Raw genomic sequence first — 16,799 nt, 5'->3', positions numbered from 1 at the left:
TCATAATGGCGATGGCGTTTTGAAGCCGACGACAAAAAATAAAAATACGCACGCAAAGCCTGCATTTGTCTTCAATCATCCAACGTCTCAGGTCCTTTATGCAGGCTTCCATGGTGCTGATAGCCAGATCTTGAGAGATGTTATTATCTGGTTTAAATGCAAAGTAGATTTGAGTGTCGTCTGCATAGCAATGCACTTGCGGTAAGTGATGGCTAACAATCTCGCAGAGACGACTGGTATAAATACAGAAAAGAAGTGGACCCAGGCAAGAGCCTTGCGGCACACCATCTGTTTGAACATACATATTTAGTTTAGTTTAGTTTAGTTTAGTTTAAATTAGTGCGTTTACCACCACTACAACATGTTGGAAACGTTCAGAAAGGTGTGAACGAAACCAAGTTAATGCATTATCAGAGAGACCAAAAGAGAACCGAAGGCGTCGAAGGAGCGCGTCATGGTGGTCGATCGTCGATCTCAATAAGACCAATCTTCAAAGACCATTGTTAGGCAAATTAACAAGTATAAATAGGAGCCATTCGAAAGCAATCTTCCTCTTCTTCTTCCATGCACGAAGTCTCACAGGTATCAGACCATCTCTTAGCCGTTTGGAAACCTTTTAAGTTTCTTCCTCAATTTTAATCTTACCTTTTTTTTTTGGTTTTATACTGATGGTACTGCTTTTCTCGTTGTCCATTAATGTTGTTTTTTTCAGTTGAGTGCAAGTATGGATGAGGAAAATACTCTTTTACAAGACGATCCTGTTGCCGACAGACAATTTTTACGAGATAATGCCTCCGGAACAAAACCACGTTTCTCCTCCGAAGACGTTTATGAGTTGAAGGAAGCTCTCGGCATCCCCGAGCTGACCAATTCCATCCAGGTTTTGGCTGAAAGCATGCAGAGACGTCCCGACTCGATACAAAAGCCAAAGGCCAAACGAGCAAACGGCTTTCCAATGTGTTAGAAGACGTTTCGTTTGACCCTTCTGCAATTTTCCTCTCTGAATCAGACGAGGATTCTGAAGCCGACTGGCTGATGAACCTCTAGAAGATTTAGAGTTTCCTTCGTCAATTTATGACGATGCAGAGTCTTATGGACCAAAAATAAACGATGGTTTGGCAAAAAGACTTGATGAATGCTTCACCAAGAAACCATTGGACGGTAAATTCAAAGAGCTGCAAGATAAATACAAGACACCAGAGAATTGCCCGTTGGTATGCGTTCCTAAGATTAACCAGTCTTTGTGGGCAGAGCTTTCTCACTCAATGAAAAGAAAGGATTTGAGTCTTCAAGAAATTCAAAGGTCGCTCAAGCTTTTGCTGTGGCGTGTGAAACTATGCTTCACTGTAGAAAGCAAGACAGTCAGTTTAATCCTAAGGAATTTCTACCTCAGTTAACAGATGCCCTTGTGTTTCTATGCCCATGCATCGTTCAAAACGTGCTCCGTTAGAAGGGACACCCTGAAACCGGAGTTGAGCAAGAATTTCTTTTCGGTGACGACCTTTTTAAAGCCGTCGATGATATCGCTAAAGCGAATCACAAGTAAGGTGATTGGAAGTTCTAAAACAAGACAAGTCTTCCGCCAAGAACCGTTCGCGCGGTCAGAGATCAAGCAGTTCACGTTCTTTTTTGGGGGATCGTTCCAATGCCCGGCCTCGGTTCAAGCCACAAACGAACGATCGCTACGGGAGATCTAGACACCAGCAGGAGGACAGGAGGTCAGAAATGTCCAAATCCAATCCATTCAGTCCCAGCAAGAACTTAATATAAGTTTTACTGCTAGTAATTTAGCTTTCCACGTCGATCGTTGGCGTCAAATCACGACGGATCCTTGGATTATCAGCTATTATCAATTCAGTGAAGGGTTACTCATTAGAATTTGAGTGCCCTCCTGCTGTCCAATTTCAGATTCCCAATCCCCCTCACTTGATGGAAAACAAAAGTTGACTATAGATAAAGAGATTGAAAGTCTTCTTTTAAAGGGTGTTATTGTTGAAGCCCACCCTTGCCCAGGAGAATTTATCTCTAATATTTTCCTGGTTCCTAAGAAAACCGGTGATTTGAGACCAGGTGATCAATCTTAAACCTCTTAATACGTTTGTACCTAGACTCCGTTTTAAAATGGAGACTAGAATAGAATGTGCCCGCCAATTAATTCAAAAGGGAGATTTAATGTGTTCTCTAGATTTAATAATCCCTTCCAATTTAAACCTTCTTGCTCCTAGACATTTCGGTTTGAATAGAGACTCCAAAAGTCTTTAATTTATGGCTATTTTCTTCACTAAAGAAGAAGAGGAAGATTGCTTTCGATTGGCTCCTATTCATACTTGTTAATTTACATAACAATGGTCTTTGAAGAGTGGTCTTACTGAGCATGCGCGGTGAAGCTCGCATAATGAGGTCATAATTTCTCCGTATATCTGGTATATCTTCGGAGAATTACAATTATCCTGCAAGGTAAGTTACCTCTTGTCTAGTTCTCAATTTTATCCCGAATCCCTTACTTTCTTTAGTTTAAACCTTCTTTTGTCGTTAATTAAACAAAAGAAAGTAAGAAATTCGGGATAAAATCGCATGCGCACTGGAAGCGATTCTTAAGGATGGTGGGTACAGTTCGCGACCCATTTTTATTTAAATGATACTTTGTCAGTTATTTAGAGTACCCAAGGGGCTATCTAAAAACGTGAAAATATTTGGGGGTCCCCACGCATCCAAGCGATATAATTGTCATTAAAGACCCGATGACGTGAGCGCATTTTGAAGCACTTCAAAAAATCGCGTGTCCCTTGTGTTTGGCTTAGGTACATCGAAATTTTGCCTAAATAATCTTAAACATAAATATTTTTCATATTAATAAAAAGATTTGAAGTTGCAAACATAAAAATACATTTTTTATCTGCTTTTGTGCAAAAGTAGGTGAAATTTCAATTTTGGACAAAAACACAAAATCAAAAATGAAATCACCCAAAACTATTTTTATTTTTGAATTAGCACATTCAAAATTATCTTAAGCGTTTGCAAAACATACCAAGCAAATAAAAAACTGGGGTCGCCATGCGTTTTTGGGAGTTATAATTTTTTGAATATCAGATTTCAAGCTTTTTTCCAGCGATGGTTAAAAATTTCCTCCACCCCTCCCCTGAGAGACGTGGTTGAGCATTGCATTATGGGATGGTAAACATGGCGGACCACCGCAAGAACTACTGGAAGAATACGGTCACTAAATTGTTCTAGAGAATGCAACAAGAAAACCTTGTAGGGATAACTGAGAATTGAATAAAGCCTCAAGATTTTCATAGACTAGAAGGAACAAGTGGTTTATAGCTAGGAGGCTATTCGGGTAAGTAAGCATAAAATAGATATCGGGAATAATTTAGTCTGTGTTTAAATAAATACGTAATAAATATAATTTAATCAATCCGAGCCTTCTCATTGAAAAAATCATTTATATAGCATTTTAATCACAAATCAATTATATACACATTAAATCAACAATATTATTTCTAAATGATTATCACGTGTGTATACTTGCATATCTATCCAGTGAAGAAATAGCACAAATTGACCAAGTTTATTTATTGCTTGTCTCACTCATATTTCATGTATATTTTTTTACATTACACAACTTTTTTTTGAATATCTTGGCAATAATTTGGGCCGCAGTAAGCCAAATTTTGCAGGGATGATGTGTTGTTTTACTTTGGGCAATAAACAGGGTCCCCTATACATTGTGTGAGAATCAAGATTGGCCTATTTACTTTTCAGGGAAACGGATTAGTGTAATATTTTATTCAGGATTCCAGGATTTAAACTTTTTGCATCCACATGTATTGCCATTTTTCAGACCTCATTGGCATCACATATGTTGTTATGTGTAAACAATGTAATAACTTTTTATCACACAATGCTATGACCATTTTAAGAAACTGTTGTTTTATTAGGTCTTCAGAATCTGTACAAATCATGTAAATATTCAAGTTAATTATTGTACACTTCATTTTGAATTAAACATCTGGAAATGATAACTACCGTGAGGGTGGATGACATCATCTAGAGCCAATGGCTAACACGCAACCTACCATTAACTTATTATGAATATAATTGTATGTTTTAAAGTATAAATCTTTCAATCATGTAAATATTCATTTTGATTGTACGCTAGTGCAATGCGATATTTAAAATAACAATTTATCTATCTGTCTGTCAGTCTGTCTATCTATCTGTCTCCATCTATCTATTTATCTATCTATGTTAGGTGGTATGATTGTATTAGGTTTTCAAGTAATTGACAAGTTTCTCTATGATTTTACTAGATTTTGTTACCCTTGGTTTCAAGGTGGTCTCATGTGTCTCACCAAAGACAGCTCTCAAGCCTCCCTTTCCACCTCTATGATAAACAAGTTTTAAATGGTTAAGATTTAAGTTTGATCCAGCTATTTTTTTAGCCAAACTCTTTGAAATGATTTTTCTGGTCACAAGAGGCATCAAAGAAGGTAGATTCTTAGAAATTCGGTTGTGGTGTTCCAGGGACTTACATACATACTTCAATGTAAAACTGTGCTTGGTGTATTGTGTTTCAGAAGGCATTAAGTGCATTAGTAGATCTCGTAGTGCCTTGACATCTTCCAGACCATTATGGGCTTCATAGGACACCTCCATTATATTGCTAACGAGGTTTTCTTGCTTGTAGGATGTCTGTTCTGGAAGGATGTCTCTGAAGAGTGGCAGAGTGTCCACAAAACCAAGGACCTGGGACTCAAACTCTTCAAGTAGATTTCCTACACCAAAAGCTTTGACAAGTATTCTAGCATCTAAGACTTTGGAATTGTGAGCCACCAATAAGGTTTTGTCATGGGTTAAAGACTTCAGATAAAGGAGAAAACTTTTCAAACACTCCACCAGAGTTGTTGTTTTCACAGGCTGGCATTTATACAGAAGGCTCCCAGCTAACACTGTTAAGCTGTTTGCTTTGGAAGCATGTGTAGCTATTCCATTCAAGGGCATGACATATTCATCAAAGAGACTGGACTGGTTGACATCACTTGAAATAGAAGCTGCTGACAGTTGCAATATTTCTGCAGAATCTAACCCTGAAAAACATAATGTTTATGTTATCTGCAAGAATTGAGAGTATACTATGTCTTTTTACATAAAAGCAGTTTAGTTCTAGAAGTAGTTTTGGGTTATTGTGGTGTATATACTGTGTGGAATGGACTCGGTACATGCGTAATAATTTTATGGGTTTTTTTATGGCTATATTAACTTATTGCATTTAGGCACCTTCTCAAAAATACTAAGACAATATTAAACAGTGGAGTACCACAAAACTCTAACAGCTTGAAAAGCATTCAATGCTTGTTTGTATCTACTCTGACTGTTTCTTTTAAAAATTTGCATTGAATAACTGCGCATTTTATTTTCACAAGTCTTAGAAAGACTGCATATAACTACTCACCTAAATTGGAGGTTTCCAGATCATACACAGCAATGTTGTAATTTTTCTTTATTTTGTCTAGACCAATTAATGAGATTGTTGGTTGATAATTGGCAGTTGGAATTTCACTTATATCTGCAGCTAGATCGTTTTCTTCAAACTGAATATTAGACTGGTATGTTGGGCCTTCTGTTATTTCCTTTAGTACATCATGTTTCATGCGCATTTGTCTGTTTTTGATTCTTTGTTGTCTGTACTTTTTGGTCTTTTCCCTCTCTACCCGTTTTGAGTATTGGCTGTCTTTTGATGCATTGAAGGATAAGGTTATAGAGCTAGGTGACTCATTGTTTGCTTTATTTACCTATGAATAAACATAAAGTAGTCTTATAGAATGCACGCCACATAAGCGTGAAACAATTCTTAACTATTTAGCACTACTAATATCTAGTTAGGAACTATGCAGTCATGCACTAACTACACTGAGGCATGAACACAATGACATGGGAATTCCTCTGTGACACTGTGTTTATGCCTCAGTAAATTCTTAATTAGTACATGACGTAGTTGATAACTAAATTTATCAGGCGCTAAATAGTTAGGAATTATTTCACACTTATGTGACCTGCACTCTAGTTTACACTTAGTTTCAACTTAAATATCAAAATAATGATTACTAATTTCAAAAAGATCTTTGTGGACTGTAGTGCTATTTATCAACCATGAATAAATTTTTGATCATATCAGCTGACAGTCCCATTTTGTTGACATGCATGAAGTTTTATGCGGTATAGAAAATAACAACAAAAAAGTAATTTAGAATACCTCACAAAGAACTGTATTCACGATTCTGTAAACTTGCAGATCCAGATAGGTGAAATCTTTTTGGTGCTCTTACAGAGATACTCTGATTCATAGACTCATTTGATTGGGTTGATCCTAATGGTGCCATTCAGCATATTGTGAGAATAATTTAAACACCTAATTAAGATAAAAACAATGCATAAGAAAAGTAATACAGTAAATGCTGAAAGATTCTCATTCAAATATAGAATTTTACACATCTATCTTCCTTATTTTTATAGTGTCATTTACTTATCCCATAAGAATAAAGAAAGATATTGTTTGTTTAATCTCAAGGGAAGCAAGAATTTTAGTATGAGAAAACATTTCAACTATGGCATTTTATTTCATTTACAGCACTGATAAGTTTAGATCACAGCTTTATAACATACCTGTACTAAATCAGCTTTGAGATCATCTCCCTGTAGGTCTTTTCCATGAGGTAATGATTGATGACGATAAGTGGAAGGGTCTTTGTTGTAATTACACCATGAGCCACATAAACCATGGTCTCCAAAGGCATGCATTGGTATTGCATTACAACCTTTAGCGATTCCATCTACATTTCCTTTGTTCTGACAAAGGAGATAGCCAAAACATTTTGTCAGATACTCCACAACGCTCTTTGTTAGGTGCTTGTGTTTCTCAGATATTTTAAGCAGATGTCCATGTAGTGATTTCTTTGCATGTCCAATGTCGGACCATACTCCAATAGTTTGGACAACTTCTCTATGAATGTGAGATACTGTAGTAGTATCTCCATCCATAATAATGTTACCAATACTGTATTGTACTGTCCTCGTATCATCCATTTGGGTAGTTTCTACACTCCCTATCAATTGAAGAAAAATAATTGAACATCTTTACCCATTAAGTACTATAATTATGTAGCAAATAATTACTTACATAATTATAAATATTAATAATATCAAGTTCAAAATGAATCCATTAACTTTAATATAAAGGAAAATTCACCAGTTAAGTCTTTGCAAAGTTCAACTCCCATAGCAGGCTCCATGGCTTTTGCAGAACCTGTCCAGTTCATGGCACATTTATGGCTTGGGGTATCTTCGTAATTTTTTCTTTTTCGCATTTCCTGCAGTGTTTTGACTTGACTTTGTAGGCAAGGACTTTTTTACTTTTAGAACCTATCAGTGTTGCATGGCCTGTAAAAAACAAAAGAGTATGGTCATTTTATATCTTTATTAATGTATTGATGTAAATATATTTAATAACATTGATCATTGACAGTTTCCATCAATAAAGCTCAAATAAAGTATATTGTTACATTCATGATTCCTGAACCCTTTGTTGTCTATCAATAACTTCATTCTTTCTTTTACAATATTTTTTTTACATTTTCTCCTGAAATTTTTTCTAATATTGATGTCAACCTACATACCAGATAAACTATTATAGGCTCGTCCAGATCCTCTCTTTTGCCATCCAGCATCAAAGCTTGCATCAATCTTGCACTGTTCTGTGCTATAAATTTATTCAAGATATTACTATATGAATTCAAGGAAAAAACAACTCGAAATAATGCCTTAATCCCAGAAAATAATAATGTGATATTAGAGTGGTTTTCAAAAACCTGTAAAGTGTAAAAGGGTACAACTAGTAAAGTGTTCTACACTTGTGTTTTTACAGGTAATTCCAACCCACTTTTTGATCAATGATTTAATCTATTTTTAGTAAGAAATAATATCCCTTTAAAATATAAATGCAGACTAAATTGTTGGATACAAAAAATAGCAGCCATCATAAATTTCCTGAATTATTTTTAAAAACCTTCGACCATTTCACAGATATATCATTTCCATTTTAACATTTACTACCACTATCATAATAATCTCACAAAATACAAAAGCCAAATTCCTTACATAGATTCAGAGTGCTCTAACACTTTTTCAACTTCTTCCCTAACTGCTTCTGTGCAAGACACTTCTGCAACAGTATTTATTCCTTGGCCTGCTTCGTCTTCTCTTTTTTTGTATGTTTTTCTGTTAATCCAGGGTATATTCAATGATGAAAGTAATTTATTGATACCAGTTGCACCAAGACCAGTATGCATAGCAGCTAAAAATAAATGATAAATAATAATGATGCAATGTTTCAGTCCGCCGTCCGCACTCCACTCCACTCCATTGTGAGGTTGATGAGTTTCAATTTTTGTACACACACCGACCAAAAACAATCAAAACATTTAATATATACATCAATAAGTAGATAGAAAAGCAGTCTTGATAGCTCACCCGTTGCTAACATCGTATTGATGTCCCATACATGCGGGCCTGATTTCTTTTTACGGGGATCGCGATGAGTTTTCCCCGAGCGAACGGAGTTTAAAACTCCGCATTCGCATTGAATGGACACGGCTTAAAAACGCGTGATTGGTTAATCCAATATATTAACTGAGGATGCGCAGTGTGGTTTTCCGCTGAATTTAACGCAGGCGGTCAGTACAAAATGGCGGACGAGGAAGAATTCTTGTCGAGCGCTATTTTTTCCAAAAATCGTAGTTTTTTTCCTAACATATCCGGATTAAATGCCGTAATTAATCAAGAAAACAAGTCAGATGAGTATCTTGACCTTATATGAATGGTTAATCATATTATTTTCAGTCTTACTCGGACAAAAACAAGTCATCGAAGTGTATATGTATTTGAATAAAAAGACAGCGAAGAAATGCAATTATTGCGCCGTTATTCTAAGTCTTTTCCTAAGTTCTGACCTATAAATGCTGCTTGATTGTCAAGATAATAATGTAAATATAGTCGTGAGTGCTTTAAATTTGAAAATATGTGATCAAAACTGTAGTCTACAACCACTGATAGAAGATAGCCTTTAGTAGATAACCATAGAGTACACCATTCGAACGCAGTTGCAGTGACTAGAGTAGATTTATTGACGGTAGATATTGTTACGATCTTAAGAAACTAAGAAACTGGTTCGAACTGAAATACAGGTTAAAACACAACATTAATTTAAGATCAATTATGCTAGCTATTACAAGATCAATAAATTCACTTACTTTGATGTACGTGGATAGGATAAAGATTGAGAAAGAAGGTAGAATTTTGATAGATTGAAGACTGATAATACGGTGTAGTTAGCGTCGAGAAAGCTATATGATACTACTGAAAAAGCACGTGTCATAGATTGATTGACTGAGGTATCGAGTCACTTAATCATATAATAAAAAACTTTGTAAAAGATTAACTAGTTAACATTCCGGCCCCTTAAAGGCGCTAAGTACTGCCTTTACAATAAACTATAAGGATAAAGGCCGGAGGACAAGAAAACTGAACGGTAACAATAATAATCGTAAATGGTATGTAATAAACTAAGAGTTCAAAGTTAGTGTCCCTCGTGCATTGCACAATAGTATATCGTAGAGTCCTTTGTTTAGGCTGCAACATCTGCTTCCTCCAGAAGTACAATCTTACTGACTGGACGTACAAGCGTCGATGTCTTCGTCCTTATTTTAGCGGACCGTACTAAGCCATCCACACTATTCTGGTAAACTTCTAGTACTCTGCCTAGTGGCCATGAAAATCGCTGTGTGGTATCATCAACGATCATCACGACGTCGTTGGGTTGCAGATTCCGTTGCTTTTTGATCCACTTTTGGCGGGCTTGTAGACTGGGCAGGTACTCTTTCACCCACCTCCTCCAAAAAACGTCGGCTAGGTACTGCACCTGTCGCCACCTTCGCCGACTGTATACGTCTTCCTTTGCAAAAATACCTGGGGGAATGGTCGAACCTGGACGTAGCAGTAGCAGATGGTTGGGAGTCAGAGCTTCAAGGTCTCGCGGGTCTTCAGAAACCTTTGTAAGTGGGCGGCTGTTCATGATCATTTCTACTTCGCACATCAGGGTGGATAACGTTTCGTCGCAGATGGTTTGTTGTTTTAAAAGTCCTTGGAGAATCTTCCTGGTCGATCTGATACATCGCTCCCACACACCGCCATGGTGCGAGCCTGAAGGTGGATTGAATGTCCACTTTACATTCTTTGCTAGAAGCGCGTCGTGGATGGCTTGCTGATTCATTGATTGGATCGATTCGCGAAGTTCCCTTTCGCCCCCGACGAAGTTCGTCCCATTATCCGTCCTAATTTCTTTAGGTGGGCCTCTTCTTGCGATAAATCGCCTTAGCGTGTTTATAAAGGAATCTGTATCTAGGCTGTGTGAAATTTCTATATGAACAGCTCGTACGGTAAGACAAGTGAAGATCACGCCGTATCTCTTTACTGTTGTTCTTCCACGACGTACCAAGAACGGTCCAAAGAAGTCAATCCCGACGGATGTGAACGGTGGATTATCCGGAGTCACGCGGTCTCTTGGCAGGTCCGCCATTTTTTGCTGCTGTGGTTTGCCGTGATTCTTTCTGCAAAAGAAGCATGTACCGATGGCACGGCGCACCGCTGCTCGGGCCTTGACAATCCAGTATCTTTGTCTTAGATGAGATAAAACATGCTCTGCGCCACAGTGACCATTAGTAACGTGGTGGTGTCTAATCAACAGCTCGGTGACATGCTGCTTGCTAGGGAGAATAATTTGGTGCTTGTGATCTTCGTCTATCGGTGCGTTCGCCAGACGACCTCCTACACATATCAGGCCATCAATCAGCTGAGGACTGAGGTTGTAGATAGAACTTGACTGCAACACTGTGGAATTACGTGAAGATAGAGCGACAACCTCTTCGGGAAAGGCCGACTTCTGCACTAACTTGAGGATTTCCCTTTCTGCCGCATTCATCTCGTCCACTGTTATCGGATCCAGCTTGTTCGAAGTGTTGACAGTCTCTTGAGCCCGACGCTTGCGGCACAGGTTACGGAGATTTGACTTCAACCGCAACATCCAGGCAACGGACTTGCGCAGGCGGGTCCAACTGGAGAACCGTTCGAAGCGCTTTACCATATCCCCGTTCATTTCCGCTGTGGAGATAACGTTGACTACTGCTTCCCTCTTCACTTCTGGGTCGTTATCTTCCAGTTTCACAGCAGGACGTCGAGGCCAGTTCTCTTCTGAATTCCAAAGGAAGCCTGGACCATTCAGCCAGCGGTTATCTCCTAAGGCCGCTTTAGGCGACAAACCTCTTGACGCATCGTCTGCAGGGTTGGACCTTGTGTCGACATACGACCATTGAGTCCTTGTTGACTTCTCGCGTATTGCAGTCACTCTGTTTGCTACAAACGTATGGAATCGTTTGTCCTCATTCTCGATGTATGCAAGTACGCATGTGCTGTCGGTCCAAAATCTCGAATCTTCTAGCACTGGGATGGAAAGCTCTTTGAGAGACATCTGATCGAGTCTAGTGGAGAGAACAGCCGCAGACAACTCCAACCTCGGTATGGTAACTGGTTTGAGGGGTGCTAGCCTCGACTTGCCATTGACGAAAGAACAGTGAATTCTCCCTTCTCGATTGACTAGTCTGAGGTATGTTACTGCTCCATAGCCTAGTTGAGAAGCGTCAGAGAAGTGGTGCAATTGGCTTGATGAGACTTCACCGAATCCGTCTGGTTTGAAGCAACGACGGATAGCTAAGCTTTCCAGATGTGGTAAATCTTGCAACCAGCTCTGCCAGCGTTGAAGGTCTGCCTCTGTCATAGGATCATCCCACCCTAGTCTTTGGCGGCACAGGTCTTGGAGCAGCAGCTTAGCCGGTAGCGTATATGGAGCAACGAATCCCAGCGGGTCGTAAATCGAACTGACTACCGAAAGTATACCTCGTCTGGTGGCGGGTCTGTCCTTGATAACGATAGCGAATCCAAAGGTGTCGGATGAGACTTTCCACTGAACGCCAAGAGCTCTCTCAATGCATGTAGAATCGAAGTCCAGAGTCTTCGTAGAAGGCGCTCTTTCCTGTTCTGGGATTGTCGAGAGAACCGCAGCGGAGTTTGACATCCACTTTGTCAAACGAAAGCCTCCCTTTGCCAATAGATCACGCAGCTCTTTAGCGAGATGAACTGCAGCTTTCTCGGTAGCCACAGACTTGAGGCAATCGTCGACGTAGAAATTTCTCTTAACTGTCTCGATTGCCTGTGTACTGAATTCTCCTGAGTAGTCGTCAGCTGTCTTGCGTAGAGCAAACGTTGCGCAACTAGGCGATGAAGTTCCTCCGAACAGATGGACATTCATCTGGAACTCTTCTATTTCACCTTCGAGATCTCCATCCTTAAACCATAGAAATCGTAGAGCGTCACGATCTCCTTCCGGTACTCGTACCTGATAGAACATTGATTCAATGTCTGACATGAGGGCAATTGGTTCCTCGCGGAATCTCGTAAGCACCCCAATCAGAGAGTTGTTAAGGTCCGGCCCCTGTAGAAGCTCATCGTTCAATGCTTTGCCTTTATGCTTAGCTGAGCAGTCATATACGACGCGGACCTTGTCGGGTTTTTTTGGATGGAACACAGGGTGGTGAGGCAGATACCAGGTAACATTCGTGGCGACGTAACAGTCAGTGACCTTTCTGGCGTAGTCTTTCTCGAGCAGATTGTCGATGAATCTTGAATACATCTCGTGTAGCTTGGGGTCCTTCCCGAGTCGTTTCTTCAGGAGCAGAAGACGGTGCATAGCAAGGCATCTGTTGTTTTCAAGAGAGGGCGCGTCATTCTTCCAAGGCAGCGCCAACTCGTAATGCCCATCTTTACGACAAATAGTTTCCTCCATGATCTTTAGAGCTCGCCTGTCTTCCATTGACATAGTTCTCTTGTTGTCGTATTGTGAGTCGTTGAACTCCATATTGCAGAAACTCTTAAATTGATGTTCGAGATTTGCTTCAGATTGAACAAAGTTCGACATGTGGAATTCGTGGGCTCCATTTTTCAGTGGTCCGACAACCGCCCATCCTAGAATGGTCTTCATTGCGTATGGTTCTCCTTCTAATCCTGCTCTGATTTCCTCCGGTTGCAGGGCTCTGGGAACGTCGCTGCCAATCAGTAAGTCGACCTCTGCATTGATGCTTGGTATACTAAGACCTTTGAAGTGTTGCCAACTGTTTACATCTACTTGACTAGCCATACTTTCTGTCGAGACAGGAAGATTCGCAATGGAGAATACGGTAGGAATTTCTAGATGGCCAGTACCATCCAGGGCTGATACCTCTAGGCCAAGAACTGTTGTCTCAGTTTTGCTGTTGACCTTCTCTATCGTCGTGATAGATAAAGTGGTTTCCTTTCCTTGGGCATTGAGCATGTGTTTGAGTCTTTCTGTGCAAAAGGTGGTATTTGATCCCCCATCCAGGAACGCGTACGTTTGTACTACCTTGTTGGAGTCTCTTGCCTTGACCTTCACAGGAACTATAGGCAAGGCTATTATCTTCCGGGTCGGGACTGTTGGGTGACTCTTGACATAGCCGTTTCGAACCTGGGAGGAACTTTGGTTGGTGGTTTGTTTCGAATCACTGCTTGTTGCCTCGCCATCTTGTTTGGATTCTTTAGCTGTACTCGACTTTGGGTGAAGAAAGGTCGAATGTTTTTGTGTGCATCCATCCACCTTGCAAAAGCTTGCCTTTGAACAAGAATTAGCTACGTGACCATTGGTAAGACAGTTGTCACACAATCTCTTGTTGCGAACAAGTTTGTGTCTTTCTTCTAAGCTCATTCCTCTGAAGACGGAGCACTGAGAAAGCCAGTGATTATTGCTGCATGACGGGCATTCTGGAAGTCTCCGAGACGTCGTAGTATTGAGACATTCGCTGTTCTTGTTATTGCTGTTTGGAGATGTTCTCGCGTCGACTTGAGTTGCGAACGACATTGTTCTCCTAGTGTTTCGTTCGTTGTAACTTCTTGGCTTGTTTGTATTCAGGTTGCTGTTGTTTGACATGTCACCGAATATTGGATGGGCTGCAATTCTCGCGCGATCCTCCACGAATGCGGCTACATCGTCAATGGTAATTTCTCTTCCGTCCCTTTCGGTGATCCTATCTGCGATGTCGCGCCACTTCAGGCGTAACCCGTATGGCAGCTTGTCCACAATGCGCTTCAGCGTGTCCGGGTTTTCTATTTTACTCGAAAATCCAATCTCTCTTAGGGTGTTCCTGCAGCTCGTGAGAAGGGTTGAGAACTTACGCAGTGCTTCGCCAGATTCGGTCTTTATCGGGTTGCCTTCGGTTAGTCTACCAACATACGATGCTGCTATTTTGTAGCTTTGGCCGTATCTTTGCTTAAGAAGTTTTCGGGCTTCGCGATAGCCTTCTGCGGGGGGCATTGAAAGGCAACTCCGCATCAGCTCCTGTACGTCTCCAGCTGTATATTGTACAAGATAGTACAATCTTGCATTGTCGCTCTCCGTTTTGGACTCGATGATATTCTCAAAGGCTCGGACGAAGCTGCAATATTCTATCGGATTTCCGTCAAAGGTTGGTACCTCAGGCTGAGGTAGCATCAAGGCAAGGGTGTGTCGCTGTTGCTGAACCAGTAGGCTCTCTATTTGTTGAGCTTGCATTCTCTGGGCCGCCATCGCGCTAAGAATAGCTTCTTCGTTTTCCGATTTTATCTTGATGTCCTTCTTCAAGTCCTCTGTCTTCTTCTCGTTGATTGATATTTTAAGGTCGGCTGGTAAGTTGAGCATCGGTGGTGGTGTTAATGGTGTCTTAGGCCTTTTAAAATCTCCGTTTTCTTCCGTACTGTCCTCGTCTGTTTCTTCGCCGCTCGATTCATTGGAAACTGTCTCGTAACTGCTCTCACCTTCGTAGGCATTTTCTTCGGCGGTGGCCTTTGCTATTTCTGTTTCCAGTTCCAATTGTTCCATTTTCTGTTTCAAACGCAGTTCTTCTTCTTGAAGTGCTTGTCGTTTTTTAAGAAGCGTCACTTGAACTTTCAACGCTGCCTTTCGTGCGGCGATATTTGCCCTTGACGAACGTGAGCTGCGATGAGACGTGACACTGGCGTTGTCGTCATCGACCTTTGGATCGCATGACTTCTTCTCCAACTCTGATGCTGTGGCTATAGAGTCTATTCTTCGTTTTAAATCGCAAACTCTTGTCATCTCTGCTTCGAAGTATTCATGGGATTCTTCTATATCGCATTCGTCAGACAGATTGGCGTGGTAAGTTTCGTGAGCAGTTCGAAAATTGTCCATCGCGTCATCCAGTTCGGGAATTTTCAATTTTATGGATTCTAAATTGTCGACGCTGAGTAGCATTTCTTTGATTTCATTTTGTGTTTTTGTAATAAGCCCTTTGGCGGCGCTCCTAGCTCGTTTCAGTTGTCGCAGTTCTTCCATTATTGGATTGGCAGATTATTGAATTCCGATCATTCCTTTGACCATGCGGTTATCAATGTTCCTTTGAACCATACAGCATTCCGATCATTCCAACGAAATCAAGTACGGCGAAGTAGAAGTTATACAGCAATGTACAGTCGTAAATAACACAGCTATACGTACCAAATTCGAACTAAATGTAGTCTACAACCACTGATAGAAGATAGCCTTTAGTAGATAACCATAGAGTACACCATTCGAACGCAGTTGCAGTGACTAGAGTAGATTTATTGACGGTAGATATTGTTACGATCTTAAGAAACTAAGAAACTGGTTCGAACTGAAATACAGGTTAAAACACAACATTAATTTAAGATCAATTATGCTAGCTATTACAAGATCAATAAATTCACTTACTTTGATGTACGTGGATAGGATAAAGATTGAGAAAGAAGGTAGAATTTTGATAGATTGAAGACTGATAATACGGTGTAGTTAGCGTCGAGAAAGCTATATGATACTACTGAAAAAGCACGTGTCATAGATTGATTGACTGAGGTATCGAGTCACTTAATCATATAATAAAAAACTTTGTAAAAGATTAACTAGTTAACAAAAACTATAGATGAGCATGCTTTACTCCGATTATTATGTTAAATCTGTTCAGCTGGGTTGCTGTAATTCGATATCGTGTGTTAGATTCCTAGATAATTCTTCCTTTTAGGTGTTTCTTGGCGAAAAACCAAAAGTACAATGGGAATACTCATCATTGGACTAGTTTGAAAACATACATGAACCTCCCATTAACAAACAGCATTTTTTTTCGTGAGAAAAAGAATTTTTTTTTTTTTTCAGGAAAAGAGTTCTTATTATTCTCACTATTAGCAATGAATTAAATGCTACTTCATTTGTGTTTGCATGGCAATCTTACTTTTTCATTTAATTTTGATATCTCTACAATATCAATGAAGAAGTTCTTAATATTTATGTTAAGTAGATATGGGAGAATCTCTCTTGTAAAGTACTCAGTTTGATCTTCCTCATATCTTCAGCCAGTTTAGCTAGGCTGTTTTTTCCTTTGACGTAAACATTTGAGTCATGCATAGGAGAATATTAAAACAGCTAAAAAATAATAATAACAACTTTTAAAACTTTTTCCACTTAATGTTAGTGCTGCATTTATAGTTAAGCAAAAGTTAAGGTTCTGAGTTTTATCAAAAACCTGTTATAATCAGGTACTCCTCTAGATAAGCACAATGAAACAACATTAAGAATCTTTGGTTTTATCACATCTGTGTTTAGTTTAGATATA

The 16,799-nt window shown here is 39.7% G+C and overlaps 1 protein-coding gene and 1 pseudogene across 3 annotated transcripts; both read right to left on the bottom strand.

Annotated features, from left to right (window-relative positions):
- Positions 1 to 3,710: 3,710 nt before the first annotated feature.
- LOC116301375 (uncharacterized) lies at positions 3,711 to 8,923 on the bottom strand (annotated as a pseudogene). The gene is made up of 9 exons (XR_016120840.1): positions 8,905 to 8,923; positions 8,530 to 8,652; positions 8,158 to 8,353; positions 7,677 to 7,759; positions 7,250 to 7,440; positions 6,667 to 7,106; positions 6,261 to 6,412; positions 5,456 to 5,795; positions 3,711 to 5,090 (listed from the first exon to the last, which is right to left on the bottom strand). The product of XR_016120840.1 is annotated as an uncharacterized LOC116301375 (transcript).
- Positions 8,924 to 9,158: 235 nt separating this feature from the next.
- LOC148913606 (uncharacterized) lies at positions 9,159 to 16,099 on the bottom strand. Of its 2 annotated transcripts, none has more exons than XR_016120376.1 (2): positions 9,309 to 16,099; positions 9,159 to 9,231 (listed from the first exon to the last, which is right to left on the bottom strand). XR_016120376.1 is itself a non-coding variant. In XM_089033635.1 (2 exons), exon 2 carries the CDS (start codon positions 15,506 to 15,508, stop codon positions 9,683 to 9,685), a length of 5,826 nt encoding a protein of 1,941 aa, XP_088889761.1. In that variant the 5' UTR covers positions 15,509 to 15,827; positions 15,905 to 16,099; the 3' UTR covers positions 9,159 to 9,682. The 2 variants fall into 2 exon arrangements, 1 of the variants encoding a protein (XP_088889761.1); XM_089033635.1 differs by having other exon boundaries at positions 9,159 to 15,827; positions 15,905 to 16,099.
- Positions 16,100 to 16,799: the final 700 nt, after the last annotated feature.

The sequence above is a fragment of the Actinia tenebrosa genome, unplaced genomic scaffold, assembly GCF_029948245.1.
Source record: "Actinia tenebrosa isolate PJP-AT-01 unplaced genomic scaffold, QUT_ActTen_1.0 PGA_scaffold0__85_contigs__length_37466705, whole genome shotgun sequence".
Lineage (NCBI taxonomy): Eukaryota > Metazoa > Cnidaria > Anthozoa > Actiniaria > Actiniidae > Actinia > Actinia tenebrosa.
This window is presented reverse-complemented; position numbering and strand designations above follow the sequence as displayed.